The sequence below is a fragment of the Vicia villosa genome, linkage group LG2 (genome assembly GCF_029867415.1).
Source record: "Vicia villosa cultivar HV-30 ecotype Madison, WI linkage group LG2, Vvil1.0, whole genome shotgun sequence".
Lineage (NCBI taxonomy): Eukaryota > Viridiplantae > Streptophyta > Magnoliopsida > Fabales > Fabaceae > Vicia > Vicia villosa.
The window spans coordinates 220171021-220193054 of record NC_081181.1 but is presented as its reverse complement, the minus strand read 5'-3'; the positions used below and the strand labels follow the sequence as shown (position 1 = coordinate 220193054).

Sequence of the window (22034 nt, the reverse complement as noted above, 5' to 3'; positions counted from 1 at the left end):
TGGTTGGAGATAGATTCTACTACAGTAGAGGACTGTTGTAGTCATCTTTTGAAATGCGTCGAGTCTTGAATTGGGAAGTTGTCGAGCAAGAGGACATGTGCTATTTGGCTTACTACTTGTTGGTGTATATGGAAGCAAAGAAATGATATTATCTTTAATAACGCATAATGCGATGTCGACGAACTATTCTTTTCGATTCTATGGAATTCTTGGTGGTGACTTGCAATAGTATCTAAGGATAGAATCAATTGTAATTTTTATGAGTGGTTTAAAAATCCATTTGTTCGTATTTGATTTTGTTGGTTTTCCAGGTTTTTAATCCTGATTTTTCTTGTAAGGGTTGCAGTACCCCTAATACTCCTTTTCCTAATACAAGAGTTGCTTATAAAAAAACATTATTATGCTAGATTATTTTATTAATCCATTAAATATGACTTATTTAATTAAAAGATTACCTTAATGTAATGATTATTTAGGTTGATGGATAATTAAGTCCATGAGATTTTTATTTTGAAATTCAAATTCAAAATTAAATTTAAATCCCTCTTCTCTCTCTTCATGACTATAAAGACATGACTCTTAAGATAGAACGTGACTGTTGGAATAAAATGCCTATAAAAAAGCACATTTATGCAAGCAAAACCAAAATTTCTCATTTCCTCTCCTTTCTCCAAATACACAAAAGAATCTTTATCATCAATGATACACTTAAGAGAGAAGGAAGAGAGGAGAGAACAATTAGAATCAAGAATCGAAAAACAAAATAAGAATCACTAATATGGATCCGAATATTATTTATTATAAAAACTAAAACACGGTAAAAATCACGATAGCAAGATCCCTAGCATTAATTTTTTTAGAGAAATGCTATCTATACACTAAAATCATACACCATATACCATATACTGTAGCTTTTAAATTCTTTTTGTTTATGGCACAATTTCCAATGTATATAAAAAAAAAAAAAAAACCAAATATAAATGAAACTGTATGAATATACGGTGTGGATGTAAACATTAGTGTAATCCTAGCATTCCTGATTTTTGTAACATATTAAAATGAGAAGAATATTTTTGTCACATTAAAATAATGTGGGGATGTTCAGGGTGGCACGTAAATTTTTTGAAAAGTTGTGATGATGGTGAGTTGTTTGTAGTATGAATAAAGAAGGATAAGAACAATATCCAGTGGAGTGAGTAGAGATAGATGTAACTAATGCAAATTCTTTAAACTGTTTAGTAGGTGAATCGGGTGGGTGACCCGACCCAGCATTATTAGTTTTGTTTTTACTCACACCACTCTACTCCTCTAAACAAATCCAATACACTCACAATGCAATTTGCACCGCACCAACTATTTAATCTCTCCTTCACCAATTTTTTTGGTAAACTTGTTTTCATTTCCACCTCTACCCCTCACAATTTTCAATTATCCCAAATTTACCCCCACCAACATTTTCGGAGACGTAATCCTATCTTAGATTATAAACCCACAAACATTATAAGACAATCAGAATTATAATATTTCAAGAAAGGTAGATAAATACATAAACTTGCTCCTAATTCAATGGCCTCTCAACAAGATAACCAAATTATTTTCAGATCCAAACTTCCTGACATAAACATCCCCAATCATCTTCCCCTTCATTCCTATTGCTTTCAAAATCTCTCTCAATTTGCTTCACATCCATGCCTCATCAATGCCCCCACCGGAAAACTCTACACCTACTCCGACGTAGAAATCACCTCCCGCAAAGTTGCCTCCGGTCTCAACAAGTTGGGAATCCAACAAGGCGATGTCATCATGATCCTCCTCCCTAATTCCCCTGAATTCATCTTCTCCTTTCTCGCCGTGTCTTATCTCGGCGCCATATCCACCGCAGCCAATCCTTTCTTCACCGCGCCGGAGATTGAAAAGCAAGCAAAAGCCTCCAACGCCAAATTGATCATAACGCAAGCATGTTACTACGACAAAGTGAAGGAGTTATTAAATCATCACAAAGTAGTTTTGATAGATGCTGATAATAACAATAACAATAACAACAATGTTCATTTCTCAACGCTAACCGATGCCGACGAGAAAGACTTACCGGAAGCAAATATCCAACCTGACGACGTGGTGGCGCTTCCGTATTCCTCCGGAACAACCGGCTTACCAAAAGGAGTAATGTTAACGCACAAAGGAATGGTAACTAGCATAGCGCAACAAGTGGATGGAGAGAATCCAAATCTTTATTACACCAATGAGGATGTGATTCTCTGTGTTCTTCCTCTTTTTCATATTTACTCTCTCAACTCAGTTTTACTGTGTGGACTCAGAGCCAAAGCTACCATTTTACTAATGCCAAAATTCGACATAAATGCGTTGTTAAGTCTGGTTAACAAACACCGCGTGACGGTTGCACCGCTTGTTCCTCCGATCGTGTTGGCCATAGCAAAGTCACCGGATCTTAATAAGTATGATTTGTCTTCCATTAGAATATTGAAGTGCGGTGGTGCTCCGCTCGGGAAAGAACTGGAAGAGAGTGTTAGGGCCAAATTCCCGAAAGCCATTCTTGGACAGGTATATATATAGCTATTTCATTCATTCATGCATTTCGTTTCGTTTCGTTTTGTTTCTTATACAACAAAACAACTAGGAAATATTTTAATTTTACTTTTATACTTTTTCATATTCTAAAAACTAGTATAATAATATCCACAAATGGAAACTCTTGCACTGCATTTGACATGTTTGTATAATAGCTTGTGTTTGTTCTCATTTCAAACTCTTCAAAAACGATAATTTTATTTTTTATAATTAAAAAAAAAATGGCATAAATTTTTCAATTTAAGTTCTTATGGCAGCAACCGGGTGCAGTTACCGTGCATAGATAAAAATCTATGCACCGTGCATAGATTATTATGGACCATTGGATCATTAGATCAAATTCTAAAGATCAATTGTTATTACTCAATACTCAACACTCACTACTCAAAACTGCTATAAATATTACTACGTTTTCAATAAAATAATATCAATAAATATACTCATTTGCTGTTTGCCAATTGTTTGACGTTTTTTTTTAAATGGTTACTACAAGTCAATTTCAACGTCAGTTTTGACCACAATATTCAGGACTATGAAGTATGTTGCGTGTGTAATATAAATTCCTATGTTTGCTTTATTTTTGGTAGGGTTTGTTGTGCCTATTTAGTGCTAGTATACTTTCCCTTTCAAATTATAAATTGTTTTGGAAAAATAAATAATTAATTTAAAATAATAATAAAATAAAATTACTAAAAAAAATAAAATAGAAATATTATTTGAATATGAAAAATAATTTTATCAGTAGAATAATAAAGATGATTAAATGAATACAGGGATACGGAATGACTGAGGCAGGACCAGTGTTAACAATGAGTTTAGCATTTGCTAAAGAAGCTTTGAATGTAAAAGCAGGTGCGTGTGGAACCGTTGTTAGAAATGCAGAGATGAAGATTGTGGATCCTGAAACTGGTAACTCTTTACCTTCAAATAAATCAGGTGAAATCTGCATCAGAGGCAACCAAATCATGAAAGGTTCATTTTTATATTATTCGTTTCATGCTTTTAAATGGAATATCACTGACTAACAATCACATAAAAAAAGTTATGAAAATTGTGAGCCACTCAAGAAATGATTAGGATTAGATCGCTTTCTTTATAACGTTTTGTGACTTTGTCTAAAAATGTACAAACAGATTATCAATCACAACGTCCACACAATAAAATAACTTAATTAAAAGTGTATCTAATTCTTATTGCAATGTAGGACTCATTCTAGAAATGCATTATTTATAAGGTGCTTAGACCACTCAATATAGTTTAGGATTACTCTAACTTCCAAAGAAAATATGGTACTTTGACCACTCTTAGTTATTGTTCCGTTGGGGAACCATAATTGATAGGAGAATGGAGATTATGGTGTGCAACGGTGGATCAAAGTTTCTGTTACGGTGGAGGGGAAGTTGGTCTGCAAGGTTAGCATTCTAACGCGTAAGTAAGTACGTGAAGGAGAAGGATGAGCAAAGTTTGAATTCAAAATTGTGTACCTAGAATTAGCGTGTGTGCTCTTTATATAACGAGGTAGTTAAAACAAAATGCTATTCTCTAGGCGTGTAATGCGGGAAACAATCATATGTATATTTGATCTGGATATCCTATGCTCATCCTTATGATAACACCACATGCACTACAGTTACTTCGAGTGTATAATTGCTTCTTTTGAGTCACATTTGTTCGCCCTAATGATCGGCTCAGAACAGTTGCCCTCTAAGCCCTCATTTTGGCTTGATGGTGCAATGATTTTTCGCATTCGCCTTGTTAATGCCAGTCATATCTAGTGTAAGTGGAAAGTCAGGAGGTGACGTTACTTGTCTTGGGTATTCGCACCTTTAATGTGTCCCATGCTTCAAATGTTTTTTCCGTAGGTTCCATCATGATGGTCTTTGGGAATTTCGATGCTCAAGTGTCTAGTTTAGGTGATTTGAAGTGTAGATAGTGCTTGTTGCTTTTAGTAAATTATCATACGATTCTTAGAGAGTCAATTTTGCATTTTCTTGGAGCGCCATCTTTATTTCTTTGTCACATGAACTTTTTTACAACGTTTTTCTTTTCTATAATTGAAGAAAGTAGTGCCCATCATAAGTCCAAAATCAAAAAAAGATACTTCCACCTCTTATGTTAACCCTGTCTCTTCATCAACCGCTTCTACATTTGTTCAAGAAGGAGGTTTTGACAGAGCCTTTCTAGACGTAGGTCCATCTTCAGATTAGGGCATATTGACTCTTGATGAAAACAAGAGAATCTGTAGCGAGTATGTCGAATATGTGATCCTTTTCTATGAATGTACCTTCTCGGTCTAGCATTTATGGTTGCCTTTTCAAAATTTGAAATAGAAGCTTTGAATCACGGGATGGTTTCCTATTCAGAATTGCATCCAAAAAGTTCAGTGTATATCAAAGTTTTCCAACATCGTGCAAGTATCCAAATGGAAAACACTCTCTGTCCTTTTTCTTCTATCTCTTCAAAGTGAAATATAGTAATGCTTCCTAAGTGTGGGGCCATGGTTTGGTTAATCTGGTGCATATTATTTCCAATTTTAGAGCATTTTCTAAGAGCTTGAAGCATTTCGAATAATGATTATCATTGGTTGTACCTCTCTATAAAGAAGCTCATGCAACGATATGTATCGTAGGAATCAGGGTGGAAAACAGGTGTACTAGCCGATTCCCCAAGTATTGGAACAAATGTCATTTATTGATGGGGAATGGATTGTATGTCTATAAGGAGGACGATTTATCTTAGGGGGATCTTCGTCTGAAGAGACAATTGGTTTGCTTCGTTAAAGAGTTGAGTCATGTCGAGGTCATCACTCATTGGGAAAATGCTTTCAAGAACATTCAAAACGATTATAGAAACCTGCTTACAGATTGACGTTCACACCAAGGAGGAGAGGAATGTCATTTTTGGTGAGTATTAGATGAATTTTGTCCCCTGTCGTCAATTTTATTATCTATAATATGCTTATTTTGGTACTCATTGCTTGCAAACTCGATGAAAGACGAGGAAGAAATTCACATGCTGAGACGCAGAATCCGACCAACCTCGCCCATTGTGGGGCCTTCGTACACTTTGAAGTCGTTGGTGTTCTTTCTTCCTCAGGGTCGACCAAAGGTGTTATGAATAATCTCCTTCGACTATTACGTGCATCGGATCCTATTGTTCCTGCACAGTTGGCGAGGCCACATCCACGTACTCCACTCGAACATTAGGTGTCTACCTCAGAAGAATATTGCTCTTATTTGGCCATCTTGTCTAGCGCATCCATTGAGGAGGAGTTGAAAAAATTGGTGTATTATATTAGGCGTGCTTCTGTCGTTTTTCCCACAGATGGTTCCATTGTTTTGTTGTGAATTTATAATTGATCAAAGATTGGAAATTGCGAAATGCAACAGTTGATTAAAAATTTTGCTGCGGTGGATGGGAAACTGACCTGTAAGGTTAGTACTCCAACGCCCAAGTCAATACGTGAAGGAGAAGGGCATGTGAAATTTGAATTTGACATCAAAACACATAAAACATATTCTTAGTTGTATTTTCTATTTTTTTTTTTGCATTAAAGGCTCTACATGTGAATCCTAGTTTAGTTAATTCTCTATGAAATTTGTCTAGAATTCCATAGGAAGTATACCCTACATCAATATTCCTAAGGACACAAGAGTGGTCATGTCAAGAGTATCCTTGTAGCACGGTACTCCACTCCACATAGAGTAAGAATCTCATTTAGAGTTTCTATCATCTCATCCTCTTATCGCTACAGGAATCATGCCTCTTTTATTTATCATAGCATGTTCACCTCATATATTATCACTTCTCAACTTGTTATTTCCCAATGAACCTATTTTAGGGATCTCAACTCATTGAGGTATGATTACCATCATGAGCAGTTCACTTTTCAATAGGAAGTAGTCATATCTTAGTCAATGTGTTGTGAAATTTCTATCTAACAAATCCTTTCATCAAAGAACCAATAAATTTCATTCATGTATACATGAGCCACTCTTATTGCTCTAATAAAGAGTAATTATCTAGAAGTGTTGTACTTATTTCGTATTTGTTGTCTATTACCATTATAGTAAAGGTTCTTGATTTTCACCATTGCTTATGAATTGTCGCAATGGATCAATATAATTGGTAATAGTTTTTCTCATAAAGGAATCTCTCTTAGCAGACATCTAAACTAACTAACTTTCTTCTTCATAAATGTTGCTAGTGCTATCATTTCAGACTCCATAGTAGATTTAGGTAATATTGTTTATTTCTTAGATTTCCAAGACACTGGTCCTCTAGTAGTACTACATATATAGCTATTGGTTGCTTTGTGTATCCTTCGAGGATATCAGGAAATCTCTAATGAAATTCATGCTTCTTTTGAGGTATCTTAAGATTTTATCACTAGCTTACCAAAGTTCATTACTCGGTCTACCAACAAATTTATGTTGTAAGTGACTCCAAATATAATAATAGGGGTGGATTGTGAAGTGCAGAAGTGATTAATTTTAAAAAAATACTTTGAAAAATAATTTATGTTATTATCGTATTCATAGTAAATTTATTTGTCACTTTCATTTACTTTGAACCCCATAAATTATTATTAGTTTGTCAAACTTTTTATGTCATTACTTGAGGGTTTGTTTAAGACTATAGTTAGATTTATCTTACCTGAAGGCATTAATTTTTTATCCATGAGTTACAAAACCTTCAAGTTGTTTCATATAGATTTCTTATTTCAATTCACCATTTAGAAAAGCGATTTTAACATTCATTTGATGTACTTCTAAATTATGAATAACATTAAGAGATATTATTACCCTTATGCTAGTTATCCTTGGGATTGGAGAAAAAGTGTTGAAGAAATATATATAATTTCTCTTTGTCTAAAGCCATGGATACAAGCCTTGTATTTATCAATAATTCCATCAGATTTTAGTTTCTTTTTCAAAATCCATTTAAAACCTATCGGTTTACTATAAGGAAAGTCTACAAATCAAATATTTTTATACTCTAGGAAATCCATCTCTTTTATTAAATCATCATCTAAGGAATACAAAGCTTCTTGAAGGTTAGTTGGACCCCCTTCCAATGTATAAACCATATACATTAATCAGATTCATACTCTTTAATAACTCTTACTCTCTTTCATCTTTGAGATTTTTAAACACCGTGTTTGATATTCTCATCACACCTTTTGATTACTAGGACGTGATCAGTTGTAGTGACCCCCGCAAATTCTTAATTTAAAAGGGAATTAGAAATATGTGTCATTTGATTCTTTTGTCACTTTAGCACTTTAGTTATAAAATATTTATGGTTTTTTGTTAATAGAATACCCAATGAATGCACATTCATGGGCTTTACTAGTGAGTTTAACCCTTTTGGGGTTAAGGATCTGAACTTAAGCCAGAAAATCTCAAACTCGAAAATAAAACATGTCATGCGGTCTTTTCTTCAAACTTAGAGATGTAGCACAAATCTATCTATATAGTTTGTATAAACTCAACCTTATTTAATAGATCTCTGGAAACCATATTCTTTCTAATCTCTAGAGCATGCATCACGTCCGTGAGAAACAAATTCTTTTTTATGTGAATTGCGGCTCCACATCTCTAATGTCAACAATCTTAGTGGTGTAAGAATCTTCCAACAACATGTTCATATCTCATCATAGGTTTATGTCTTGAACATAACACAATTATAACTGACGTGGTTAGAAGCATCGATGTCAGTCTACCATCCACTTGATCCATTTACAAGGTTAATCTCGATAATCATAGCCATGTATGGCTCTTCAATAGCCATGTTACCATGCAATGCAATATTTAACTTGTTTCTACAGTTGTATGCCATATGAATTAGTTTCCTATAATTGTAGCGCTAGAATTGTGAGCTAGTATAATGTCTTAGAGGTAGAAGTTAATTTTGGGACCTTGAAGGGTTCTTATTCTTGTTGGTGTTGGGGTTCTTATTCATAAGGAGGATTTTTTCTTGAATGGTTAATGGGTTCGCTTCAGATTGGCACATTTGACTTTCTTTTTAGTGGTGTTATTCGAGTCAACAAGCCCCTCATCTTTTTTATTCAACTTTCTCGCTTCTTCCGAAATACAAAGGCGGGTGATCAAACTTTTAAGAGAGAAATATTTAGTTTTGTTCCTAAGGAGGTTCTCGAATTCCTTCCAAATAAAATGCTATTTTTCTATGATGATAACCACTTCGAATTACTCATTTAAAGGCATTCCTTCTACAATGATCTCGTGAACGATTTTTTAGATCTCATGAGATTGAACCTCCATTAATCTGTCATCGGTCATTTAGTACTTGTGGTAACTAGTACTTTACCACGTGCGATGCATGTGTTTAGGCGGGATTTTGGTCTAAAAACATGTATCCTGTTTTAATATATTAATATTAAAGATGACTAACATACTTTTTATCTCTCACTTTTTTTGTGTCTTACTTTTTATTTAAAGGTTGCCAAACTTCTTTCAAAGACTTACAACTTTTGTAATAATCATACAAATAATAAGCTTTATAATTAAGAATAAAATTCTTAAATAGGTAGTCATTTTCATTCTAAAAGATTTTTTTTTCTTAAACCTCTTTATCCTTTTTTTGGTTGTTATGTCCAGAACTACATAGAACTCATCCTTCAAGATTAACAACCTTTTTCACTCGTAAGAAAAACATCTTTTGAAGAGATTCTCTTCAATCGAAATGGTATGTTGAAGTCTTGAACATAATAACTAGAGCCAATAATTTTTTTATTAGACACGTCACAAGAAAAATGTTTAAAAATGGTTGAAACAATCCGATTTTTTTTTTTAAATAACCAATTTTTTAAAAATAATTCCGCATATAACCAAACTTTCTAAGTAATTATATAAATGGCCATGTTTTTACTATTTTAAAACATTGTCGCCACTTGCATTGGCAAATTGCAAATTGAGACGGTTTAAAATCCCTGCAAATTGTTTTCTTAAGGTAAGTCCCCATTTGCATTAGCAACTACACTTAGAATTTAAATTTTGTAAACTGTGGGGGTTCTAAACCGCCGCAAATTTTTAAAAACAATTAAAATTTTAAGTGTAGTCGCCAATGCAAGTGGCGACTTGCCTTAAGAAAAAGATTTGCAGGGGTTTCAATTTGCAATTCGCCAATGCAAGTGACGACAATGTGTTAAAATAGTGGAAAAAATTGTCATTTATGTAATTACTTTGAAAATTTGGTTATATGCGGAATTTTTTGAAAAACTTGGTTATTTAAAAAAAAAATTAAAAAAAGATTTTAGAAAGATTTCATAGTGTTCCAGCAAATATCCTACTTCAGAAAAGCATTTATGTGGTGGACAAAATTGTAGTTGGAGCGGGACATGAGTTTTGATGGTTTACAAAGGTAGGTCGAACTATCTCCTCTTCATGGGATGTTGGCCCCAACAACCATTTCGTATTGGAATGGAACTATAATGTAATAGAAGAAGAAAAAAAAAGCCATGAGGATTAATAAACTATGTAAAAGTTGTACATTAATTAAAAAGTGACATATATTGGAAAAGATCCATATATAAATTAAAGACAGTTAAATAAAAATTTAAATGCATACATAAATGGTGGTGTGCAGGTTATCTTAATGATTTGGAGGCAACAGAGAGAACAATAGACAAAGAAGGCTGGTTGCATACCGGTGATGTTGGATACATTGATGAAGATGATGAGTTATTCATTATTGATAGATTGAAGGAATTGATCAAATACAAAGGTTTTCAAGTTGCTCCAGCTGAACTTGAAGCTCTTCTTCTTTCTCATCACAAAATCTCTGATGCTGCTGTTGTTGCGTAAGACAATTTTTTTTTATATCTAATTTATTTATTTATACGAAGACAGATAAAATTAATTAATTTTTTTATTTAATATTTTTCAATCATAAAATTGAATTTTTTTAGAATGAATGATGAGGCTGCTGGAGAGGTACCAGTTGCATTTGTGGTGAGATCAAATGGTTACACTGACTTAACTGAAGATGAAATTAAACAGTTTATCTCTAAACAGGTCCTTAATCAATATAACTTTTTTACATAAGCTATTATATTTATCTATGCAAATATAATTTTAAAATAAATGAGGTGCTTGCCTTTGAAATATAGGTGGTGTTTTACAAAAGAATAAATAAAGTATTCTTCATTGATGCAATTCCCAAGTCACCCTCTGGAAAAATCTTGCGTAAAGATCTTAGAGCAAAGTTAGCAGCTTGTGATCCAAATTGAAAATCACACCTAAGTTATTACAAAGTGTGTTCTTCTCATATGTATTTAAACTATTATGTAAAATATTATAGAATTTATGATTTCTCCTATGTATTTAAACTATTATGTAAAATATTATAGAATTTATGATTTCTCATCCTATGTATTTAAACTATTATGTAAAATATTATAGAATTTATGATTTCTCATCCTATGTATTTATCATGAGATATTTGTGTCTTGATTTTTATTTATATATGCTTATATACCTCAGACATTTTTTCATTGTTTACATCATTTGTTTATTTCTATTAAAATCATCTTTAAAAAGGTCATCATTGTTCAAGACAATGTCTTTGATTCTAACTCTCCTAAAAGCCTACGTCCAAATACTATAGAATAAGGAGTTGTTCTTTCAAAGCATTAGTGTTCAAGAGTTACCTTTTTAAAATTCAAAATTGTTTTTCTTAAATTTGAAAATATACTTTTATACGCACTACAAATTTTAATAGGAAATTAAGACACAATAATTAAACAACACGCGGCGGATATAAAATTCTCCACATTTATAAGAATCTTGAGGATCAACAACAAATATAAGACGGTAAAATAAATGCACACAAAAACACTAATATTTTTAGAGCTATGCTATATGTAGCGAAAGAATCTCATGCGAATAATTACGACACGACCATGTAGTTTCATATTTTTTTTATATAGTATATTTTCTATTACATACTTATTTTTTATATATAACTACTACTGCTGCTTAATGGAAAGAATGATAATGAACCACATGTTTTTATTAAAATAAAATAAAAAACAAAAAAATCATCCACACAAAATAGTAATCTATTTTAAAATTGTACCATCATAGTTATCTGAATTCATTGTTGTTCAATGAATTGAAATTATGGGAATATAGTAGTTCAGTAAGAAGTAATACAAATAGTGTAACTAATTACCTATTGAACGTTCGTGAACAATTCGTGATATTTTTTTTCGCGAGAATTAGCATTTCTCATATTTTTAACGTGGAAAACCTCTCAATTTGAGAGAAAAAATCACGAGTCATCCATACCAAAGAAATAACTCCATTATAATCAATTGAGGGTACAAGAGAGTCTTAAAGTAATTCACAAACAAGTGCCAAAAACCGCAAATCACAAAGCGCAATTAACTAACAAATAAGAATCAAAAAGCTGAAAAATAACTCAAATCTGCAGCTCCAATGCAATGCCCATATCTCTCAGCTCAGACCTTGTTTTCAAATTTTGAACGGTCAAACGTTAGATATACGAGTTGCAAACACGCCCACAAAATTTCAGCCCGATCAAACGATTAACGAATCGAGTATCGTCAATTTAGTGGGACTGGTGCAGAAAAAACGAGAATGAGTTTCTCTCTTCTTTTATCTCTTTTGAATCCTTATTTTTTTCTCTATCTCTCTTAACCCTAAATTGACACTCTTCACTTAAATAAGTGAGACAAATGAGCTATTGATATTTGGGCTTTTCTTCACATAGGAAGGTAACCTAAACCCAACAAATCTCCCCCTCACAACTATGTGGAGGAAATCCTCAAACCAGCGATATCACAACAAGCTTCAAACTTCTCTCTCGGTAATATTTTACTCATCATATCAGAACCATTATCATATGTATGAACTTTAGCTAACTCCAACAACTTAGCATCCAAAATATTATGTTTGGACCGATGAAGTGCTTTAGATAAACCATATCGACATAGGTTGCACATTTGTCCACAAAAAATGGGCATGCCAACTAAGATTAAGAGGTAACACCTCAATACGCAAATCTGATGGTAATGTACCTATTCATCGTCACCATTGGCCTCCCCAACCCACTACAGGTGGTCTTTATAAAGAATTCCAAAAAACTAAATCGAGCATGAGCACCTCTGGTGCCAGCTACCTCCTGTGCAACCTTAGTTGGGTTAACCCCCAAATGGGTAACCATCATATCGACGACTTCGTCTCGCCTGGTCCTTCCATGGTCCAGTAGTCTCCCCTGATAGAAAGATGCAGGATGCATGAGATGTCATTGTTGTGGGAAGCTCAAAAATATGCATTAGTAATTGCTACTCTTTTGAATAAGGATAAGACAAGAGACATATTGAAAGAAGTAAGGGGAACCGATCCACGTATTTGTAAAGTTAGAATATTAAGTCCAAATGATCTATATTCCTTCAATATTAAGAAAACTATGTTGATGTTTTTCATTGATTAAATAGTTGGACTAATTGGAACAAAGTTGTGTGTAATTTTGAGATGTACATTTGAGTTGACTCCAAATTTTAGATCTGGTGTTGTCAGACTTAGCATTTGATGTAAGATTTCATATAAACTTTGTATTTTCTTTCAGTTTGGAATACACTCTGGCCCCAAGAAAGGAAACGGCAGATCAACACTAATTGTGCAGCTGGATATTTTTTTAATAAACAATTTGTGTCTAGCAGGATTCGAACTTGAGACCTTGAGGGGAAAACACCCTCAAGACCCAAGCTTTCACCACTAGGCCACACACACGCACACAATGCAGCTGGATATTGAGGCCACATAGTTAAACAATTAAAAATAATTAAAACAAATACTTAAATGATTATAAACTTTTCCTCATTTCTCCTTATATTCCTCTTTCCTCTTTTTTTCTCTTTCTCGCGCTCTCATCCCTCTCTTTCCCACACCGCCGGGAACAGATTGGACACGACTAAGATGAAGAACACCTCGACTTCTCCATCTGAATTCCAGAAACTCAACAAAATCTACCAAAACCCTAATATCCCAACACGAATCCTTCATGATTTTTAACCCCGAACTCAAATCCAATGTTACTCTAAGAAACACACCTTCTTTCACCTTCTAATCACTAACAACCCACTTTCATTGTGAAAAGGTGGGTTTTGTTGGTGATCAAAAGGTGAAACTGATGTGTTTGTTCTCAATCGACTCATAGAAAAAAATGATTAAACACTCTTAAACGTGAATTTTCATTCTTAGTATAACAAGTACTATATAAGATCCGACCCATACTTCATACAATCGACTCATATATTCAGAGTTTGTTTTTATCTCAAACTAAATTGTTTGATCGGTTTCTGATTTTAGTTGTGTGATTTTGTTATTGTTTTAGGTCTGAGTTCAGAGATACTTTCAAGGTTCTCTTCCCCAATCGTTGAACACCCTCGCCTTGGAGGAAACTATCTATGACATCGTCTCATACCTCTCCTCATTCCTCAATCAAGGTTCTATTCTTCATTTCATTCATTCAATTTTCATTTTTCTATTCAGGTTTTTCAAATCAGACAATTATGTTATGATATGCTCTGTTTAGTTTACGGAGACATATAAATGAATTTTTGAAAAAAGCTTCCAAAACAACACTGATACATTGTTTTTTTCCGATGTCATGGGCTATGCTTGGATTGATTGATTGTTGTCAAATTGAAGCAATTATTTTATCTCATGAAGTGTTGATTGTGTTCATATTGCTTTGTTATGTATGTGGTGTGTGTTTTTTACTATTGGAATTTTCTGCATGTGTATTTGTTTTGTGTGTTTTGGTTGTTTGATAATGATTTTATAATGTTATGTTCCTGAAATTTTAGTTTTTGATTCATAATTTAGCATTTGAGTATCGGTTTATTGGATCGAAGGATTGATTTTTATACATTTTGCTGAATCTTAAATACATTGATATATTATAGATATGTTATAGTATTTATTTATTTGGATTCAGGTTTCTAGGATTTTGTAGTTGGAGCCATGGAACTTGAGATTGCGGGATTCGAGATGGTTCAATGACTGATTGAGAACGGTATTGAAGGAGGCACATCTGTTGCCCATGAAAAGGAGAATGGAAAGCTGGAACAAGATATGGGAGCTGGCGTGACCATCAATTTTCGGCTCACACGGAGATGAATCTGCTAAAGGGGAAGCTAATGGCGTTGCTAATTCCAATACCCTGAAGAATGCTGCTAAAGAGTGGCATGTGCTTAAGTAGATCCATTCGTTCAACTCAACCAACTAATTGAAGTCGAATCAGCTATCTCTTTGTGTTATCCAAATTTGTTACGACTATCATTTTTTAGGACACAGATCCTCGACAGCCTCTTTTCTCCTGCTGCCTCTAACGCAATATACTAATTTCTTTTAACATTTGTGTTACAACCGACTTTTTAATTCTAAGTTTCTAACTTAAAATATAGACTCGCCACCTATGTTTTTATTTTATCCTAAGGATAAGGGTAAACATGGGTGAAAAACCTAATGGAGAGTCTCTAGGTAAGTTGAGAAATTAGGGTCAAGGGAAGGTATTATGCACCCTTGACCTTTCCTTAAGGTTTACAGTGTCTCTAGGGTGGGTTTATAATAAGAGTATTATGGTAAGGTTTATAAAACAGTAGGGTATTGTACGTTATTTTGTATGTTGAGTGTGTTTTACGTAAGTTATTTGTTTTATAGGATATGTATTTATATATTTTATCTTAATTCCCTATAAGGTTTAAAAAAAGAGGTAAGATTAATGAAAAGAATTTTATATACTAAAATACTTCAAAGAGTATTTTAATTTGTACAAAATTATGATTAGAATTTATATATTTTAGTAGGAAATTATTTTATTAATTAAACAACTTATTCATTTAGTTAAGTTTTAACAAATATGATAATATTATTAACTAAATAAAACTTAGAACAAAATATTTTAAAATTTATTAAATTAATTATTTAAATTGTTTATAAGACTATTTAATCAATTATTAAAAATAATAAGTTTTTTTTACTTATTCTAAAATAATTTTAGTATTAAAACAATTTAAACAAAATAAATAAAAAGAAAATGGACCAGGGGGTGTATTTTACGTTTTGGGTAATTTTCCGGGAAGTGTGAATGATAAAAGGGTCTGGCCCAATAACTCTAAGGTTCGTTTGGACCAGGTGTGGGAATGTGCATGATGTCATGGTGGAGTACAACAATCAGGGTCGTTGATCCAGATCCAATGGCTCTCAGATTAACAATCTGGAGCGTGGATCTAGAATTGGGAGATCTTAACCTCTACATGTGCTTGGAGTAGAGGAGCATGATAAGGGGTACGCAGTGAATCACGATCACATACACAGATATGTTGCCATCAGAAGGCACGTGTCATCCATCGGACGGTGCAGGGGATGTTATCTGATCCCTTTCCCCACTCTTCTCCTCATTTTTCCATTTTATTTCTCTCTCTTCACTCTCCTTCTCTCTTCGCTCTCTTTTCTCTCCTTCAAACATAAACCCAGAAACGGCCGTCCACCGCCCCTAGAACCACCGCTCTCCCCAGCTTTCCGGTTGAATATCAACCGGATGAAGATCTTCAAATGATAGCTTAGTGTTGTGGTTCTTACCTTCCTGTAGCAATTCTTTTCGCGATTTACTCCTCTTCGTCTCCTTCTGATCTCTCTTTTTTCGTTTCAGGTTCTGAGCAGTAGGGTGCGACAAACTTCCAAGATATCCCTCCCCGTTTTTTTCGTCCCCCCTTTTAATTTTTCATTTTCGATTTATAGACTTAGGGTTTTGTTAGATTAGGAAAAATTAGATTTAGGCTTTGATTGAGTTTTGATCCGATCTGTTGTTAATTTCAGATTCGATTGTTGTTTAAAGTTTTGAAAAAATTATGATTTTGACTAAATTTTGGTCTTCAATTATGTACGAATATAAAAGAATGGGTTATATTTTGAAAAACGATTTTAGAAAATCTATTTTCAAAAATACAAAGAAAAAAATCCTGAAACAAACTGGCCCTAATAGATTTAGGGTTTGTGTTATGGTGGCTGCGGTGCTGTGGGAGAAGAAGGAAGATGGAAGATGAACAGGGTTTGCATTAACCCTAGTTGACCAAGTCAAAACAAGAAAAAAAAAATTTTAAAAATAAATACAAAAGAAAATGCTATGTTGACCTCGGTCAACTTTGAAAATAAACTTAATAATATTAACAAAAATTATTAGTTTTGCATTAATAATTAATATTATCATTAATAATTAAAATTATTATTAATCAGTATCTAGAATAAAAAAATAAAAAACTATCATTAGCTTAACAATTAATATTAACAATAATCATTAAAAGGTTATACATAAAATCAATAATTTCAATAAAAATAATAAGAAGTAACAATAATCAATATAAAAATAAGATTAACGTCTAATAAATCAATAGCAAAAAATAAGATTAACGTCTAATAAATCAATAGCAAGCCTAATGGGCTCAAAGCTTCAATTTTGACCTCAAATACTTTTTTAAGAAGTATACCTCCTATTATTGAAAGATTTAAAAATGGGCTTTAACAATTTGTATGTTAAACCCATAAATTAATATATGAATTTATATAGAAAATCTAAAAGAAATGCAAAGAAGTAAAAGTAACATGGTATTAATAAGGTATAAAAATTGAAATCTAATTCAAAATTATAATAATTGTATTTTTTGTTAATTGTTTTATAAATATTTTATTTTAATTAATGATTTTAAAATAAATTTCAAAGAATTTGATTTTTAAAACAAAAAATTTATTACATAAAGAATATTGATTGAATAAATTTCAAAGAATTTGATTTTTAAAACAAAAAATTTATTACATAAAGAATATTGATTGAATAATATTTCAAAGAATCTATTTAGTTTGTTACAAAAATAATATAGATCACAAATTGCATTGAACAAATGATATTTCAAAGGATAAATTTTTTGTGATCAATATTATTTGATGTTAAATAAGCAATTGAGTTAAAGAATTTGTAATTGGTTTTATACCAAAAAATAATAATTTATAATTGGTTATTTATAACAAATGTTTAATGAAATCGCTAAACTAAATCTATTTTAGACTAACAATTACAAATTATTTAAATCGGATGGTTTGAAATTGATTTGAATTTATTTTAAAGTCCGTAACTAAAACCAAATATTTATAAAATTATTAACGAAATAAAATATAATTAGTATAATTTTGAATTTGATTTCAATTTTTGCATAAATAAATTTGATTCAACTTGTTATAAGAAAAAAATAAATAAAGTTATCGTAAAATTTAAATGTGATTCCATCAATCTAAAAGTATGTTAAGTAGTGTAATTGAGAGGATTTGATTTCATCACAAAGAACGCCTCCAGTTCGAAGAGGGAAGGGGCAAAGTGAGAAGGGTTTGACTTTGTGTTGTGTGTAGTCAATAGTCATAGAATCAAACTTGAATAGCACGAAACAAGAGATCAAATTCCTCACAATATTCAATCAGGTTAGTTTCTGGAAATAATTTTGATTTCTGGATTTATCTAATTTCATTTCCCTCTAAATCATAGTAATTTTAAGTGATTCATAATTTTCTTAAACACCAGTTAGAATGAATCTTAGTGATCTCAACAAGGTCTGGGAAATCAAGTCCCTCAACAGAATTGGACAAGATGAAGCCACCAAGATTCTTCAAAAAGTAGCTAATCAGGTTCAACCAATTATGCATAAAAGAAAATGGAAAGTTAACCTCCTTTCTGAATTCTGGTACTGCCCTTTACCTCATGCTTTCTTGTTACACACTTTTATCTTTCTAAAATTTTAGAATACAGTCCTGCAGATCCATCCCTTTTAGGGGTAAATATAGGTCCGGGTGCAGAAGTTAAGCTCAGGTTACGAAGGCCTAACCGCGACTGGGATTTCTTCCCATATGAACAAGTTCTCGATACCATGTTACATGAGCTTTGTCATAATGAACATGGTCCTCACGATGCTCTATTTTATAACCTTTTGGATGAAATTAGAAAGGTAATGAAGGATCTTATTTGTGATGTCTTTCTATCTTTCACATATGTGCGTGCATATTCTTGTTGGTATTGATCATAGATGATTGCATTTGGTCCTATTTGAATGCAGGAATGTGAAGAACTGATGGTCAAAGGGATCAGCGGTACTGGAAAAGGATTTGACGTTCCTGGGAGACGTTTGGGTGGGTTCAGCCAGCAACCACCTTTGTCGTCACTTCGCCACACTGCATTGGCTGCGGCTGAAAACCGAACACGCAATGGAGTTTTGCTGCCTTCTGGACCTCAGCGTTTAGGTGGTGATAGCAACATTAAGTCTGCCCTGAGTCCAATACAAGCTGCTGCCATGGCTGCTGAGAGGAGACTGCATGATGACATGTGGTGTGGGTCAAAGTCTTCAGGGGGTGACACTTTCATTCAGGAGGGTGGAAGCTCTAGTGGACCTTCTTCTGAGAAATTTTTTCAATCTCCAGTGGCCAAGGAAACAATTGGGGAAGCAAAATGGCAGTGCAATTCATGCACTTTGTTAAACAAGGTACAATTTGTTTTATCTGCTTGATTATAAAATTGATACAGCAAAAACAACCATCATTATATACTAAAGATGGATCATTTGTATCTCAACCTCTCATAATAGTATATTCTATACTTTTCCTTAATCTTCCTTTACCTTTAGCTATAGGGCTATCTTTCATTAGTTTTATCTCCTCATCAGTTCTTTAGAATGTCTTTTCCATACATGTCGAAACCACCATAGACAATATATGACCATTTTATCTGCAATAGCAACTGGTTTGATATTCTCTCTAATGATTGTGTTTCTAATTCGATGTTGACTTGTGCAACCAATCATCTATTGTGTCATTTTCATCTCAATGAGACAATGACACCAAGTTTACATTCTTTTTTGTGTTTGGACTGAATTTCATATTAATTTATGTCACATGCCCATTGTTTCTACCACATTGCTAAATGTACCATGACAAATATGTTGACACTATCAATTTGAAAATTTACAATCTACACCATCCATTCAATTTCAACTTATATGAAATAGAAGAATATAAAGGTCATTAGAATATCACTTTATGCCTTTGACACTCATTGCATTGGCTGATCTGGGTAAATTCGCAAACTGGATTGATAGATGTAGTATTAGTATCTATATGCTCATTTGTGATATAGATACTGTAAGTTGTTAGATGTGTCTGTTTATACATACTTGGACTGTAAGTTGTTAAATGCGTCCATATGTTTTGTCAGCAAATAGATGTTTTAAGTTGTAAAACGGTTACACACTTTCATGGTCAGGGATATGATATGGTGTCATTTTAGTTATCAAATGAATGTAGCCAACTATTGTGATTGTAGTTTTCAAGACTATGTAACCTTTTATCTTCCATTGGTAAAATAGAGTTCTTCCCCGGTATCTATTGTTTTGAACATGTATTTGAATTTACATTGATCATTATCAACAGAACATGTGCTGCACATGTAATTTACAGATGTTTCCAAATAATTGAACACGTCAGCTTTGCTAGGTGGCATGGCATCACTTGATTAGTCTTTTGCGGTTATAAAAGAAAATGGTGGTTATATAACTCTGAAGTCCCAACTGTGAAATAATGCACATACTGTTGTATCTCAGTGACCCCACTTACCTTTTTTATGTTGCACTCAAGTCAAATGTGTGCAGTTGTGCATAATTGTGACTCCCAACTGCGACAGAAGCAGCATGATTCTCCATATTTTTTACTACACTGTTGTTGAGTTACATAATAAAAACAAGAAATAAATTTTATCAGAGAACATGTTGAAAAACATATCAAGTGATGCTTATCTATAAAATGCTTGAAAGTTGGTGAGAAGTTTTTCTGTTTCGCCCCTCACCTTTTCCATAACACATTATATCAAATGGTTTCTGATGTTTGTTGCAGCCATTGGTGTTGCTATGCGAAGCATGTGGAACAAAGAAGCAGAAAGATGTTAGAAAGTTGAAAGTTTGGTGTTGCAAATTTTGTACTCTAGAAAATAGTATTGAGCTTGATAGATGCTTAGCTTGTGGAGAATGGAGGTATTCACATGGACCACCTGTCTCCATTAGTGGGCCTTATGCTGGCACCTAATTGGAAGCAAGATAATCAATCCTCATCCTTATAAATAGTATGTCAACATTTTTGTAAACCATTTTAACTTGTATGTAGTGAGTGTATCAAGTTGTTTGGAATAATTTGAAATATAAGTAATAATTTACTCATATTCATTTTGTGAGAAACTTTAAAGAGTAAAAATTTAAGGAAATTAGGAGTAATCATCTATAATATAAGAAAATTAATGGTTGTGGAAAAGTCTAAAATACCCTTATTTGATTTTTTGCCACCACATTAAAATTGTGGTTTTTTGGTCTTTGTACCATAAAGTTCTTAATTTTATTATTAAAATAATACAACTCTTATATTTTATCAAACTTATCAAATCTCTCTCTATTCTCTATTTTCTTCTCTTTCATCACTTTCTCACTGATTTCTTCCAAAAAAAAAACTATCAATCTATAATATAAGAAAATTAATGGTTGTGGAAAAGTTTAAAATACGCTTATTTGAATTTTTGCCACCACATTAAAATTGTGGTTTTTTTGGTCTTTGTACCATAAAGTTCTTAATTTTATTATTAAAATAATACAACTCTTATATTTTATCAAACTTATCAAATCTCTCTCTATTCTCTATTTTTTTCTCTTTCATCACTTTCTAACTTCTTTCTTCCAAAAAAAATCTATCAATATATCAATATATCAATATATAATATAAGAAAATTAATGGCTGTGGAAAAGTCCAAAATACCCTTATTTGATTTTTTGCCACCACATTAAAATTGTGGTTTTTTGGTCTTTGAACCATAAAGTTCTTAATTTTATTATTAAAATAATACAACTCTTATATTTTATCAAACTTATCAAATCTCTCTCTATTCTCTATTTTTTTTCTCTTTCATCACTTTCTAACTTCTTTCTTCCAAAAAAAATCTATCAATATATTCAATATATAATATAAGAAAATTAATGGTTGTGGAAAAGTCTAAAATACCCTTATTTGATTTTTTGCCACCACATTAAAATTGTGGTTTTTTGGCCTTTGTACCATAAAGTTCTTAATTTTATTATTAAAATAATACAACTTTTATATTTTATCAAACTTATCATATGTCTCTCTATTCTCTATTTTTTTCTCTTTCATCACTTTCTCACTTCTTTCTTCCAAAAAAAATCTATCAATCTATAATATAAGAAAATTAATGGTTGTGGAAAAGTCCAAAATACCCTTATTTTTGTGAATGATACCTAAACAAAAATGAAGTTTGTATACGGGAAAAAATCTATTATTGACCTAAATATTTTTATATACGAG

General features: G+C 32.5%; 2 protein-coding genes across 2 annotated transcripts; both read left to right on the top strand.

The window, feature by feature from the left end:
- The first annotated feature begins 1482 nt into the window (after positions 1 to 1482).
- LOC131654001 (4-coumarate--CoA ligase 1-like) lies at positions 1483 to 10958 on the top strand. The gene is made up of 5 exons (XM_058924376.1): positions 1483 to 2562; positions 3363 to 3561; positions 10198 to 10411; positions 10520 to 10625; positions 10721 to 10958. Exons 1-5 carry the CDS (start codon positions 1567 to 1569, stop codon positions 10838 to 10840), a joined length of 1635 nt encoding a protein of 544 aa, XP_058780359.1. The 5' UTR covers positions 1483 to 1566; the 3' UTR covers positions 10841 to 10958.
- Positions 10959 to 17918: 6960 nt separating this feature from the next.
- LOC131648287 (DNA-dependent metalloprotease WSS1-like) lies at positions 17919 to 20902 on the top strand. Its single transcript, XM_058918069.1, has 5 exons — positions 17919 to 18110; positions 18211 to 18370; positions 18436 to 18631; positions 18740 to 19162; positions 20565 to 20902. The coding sequence occupies exons 2-5, from the start codon at positions 18216 to 18218 to the stop codon at positions 20751 to 20753; spliced, it is 963 nt and encodes a 320-aa protein (XP_058774052.1). The 5' UTR covers positions 17919 to 18110; positions 18211 to 18215; the 3' UTR covers positions 20754 to 20902.
- Positions 20903 to 22034: the final 1132 nt, after the last annotated feature.

Coding starts and splice junctions, on each gene's coding strand:
- LOC131654001 (XM_058924376.1), top strand. CDS start 1,567: ATGGCCTCTCAACAAGATAACCAAATTATTTTCAGATCCAAACTTCCT. Junction 3,562..10,197: donor AGGCAACCAAATCATGAAAG/GTTCATTTTTAT, acceptor GGTGGTGTGCAG/GTTATCTTAATGATTTGGAG. Junction 10,626..10,720: donor AACAGTTTATCTCTAAACAG/GTCCTTAATCAA, acceptor TTTGAAATATAG/GTGGTGTTTTACAAAAGAAT.
- LOC131648287 (XM_058918069.1), top strand. CDS start 18,216: ATGAATCTTAGTGATCTCAACAAGGTCTGGGAAATCAAGTCCCTCAAC. Junction 18,632..18,739: donor TTTTGGATGAAATTAGAAAG/GTAATGAAGGAT, acceptor ATTTGAATGCAG/GAATGTGAAGAACTGATGGT. Junction 19,163..20,564: donor CATGCACTTTGTTAAACAAG/GTACAATTTGTT, acceptor TGTTTGTTGCAG/CCATTGGTGTTGCTATGCGA.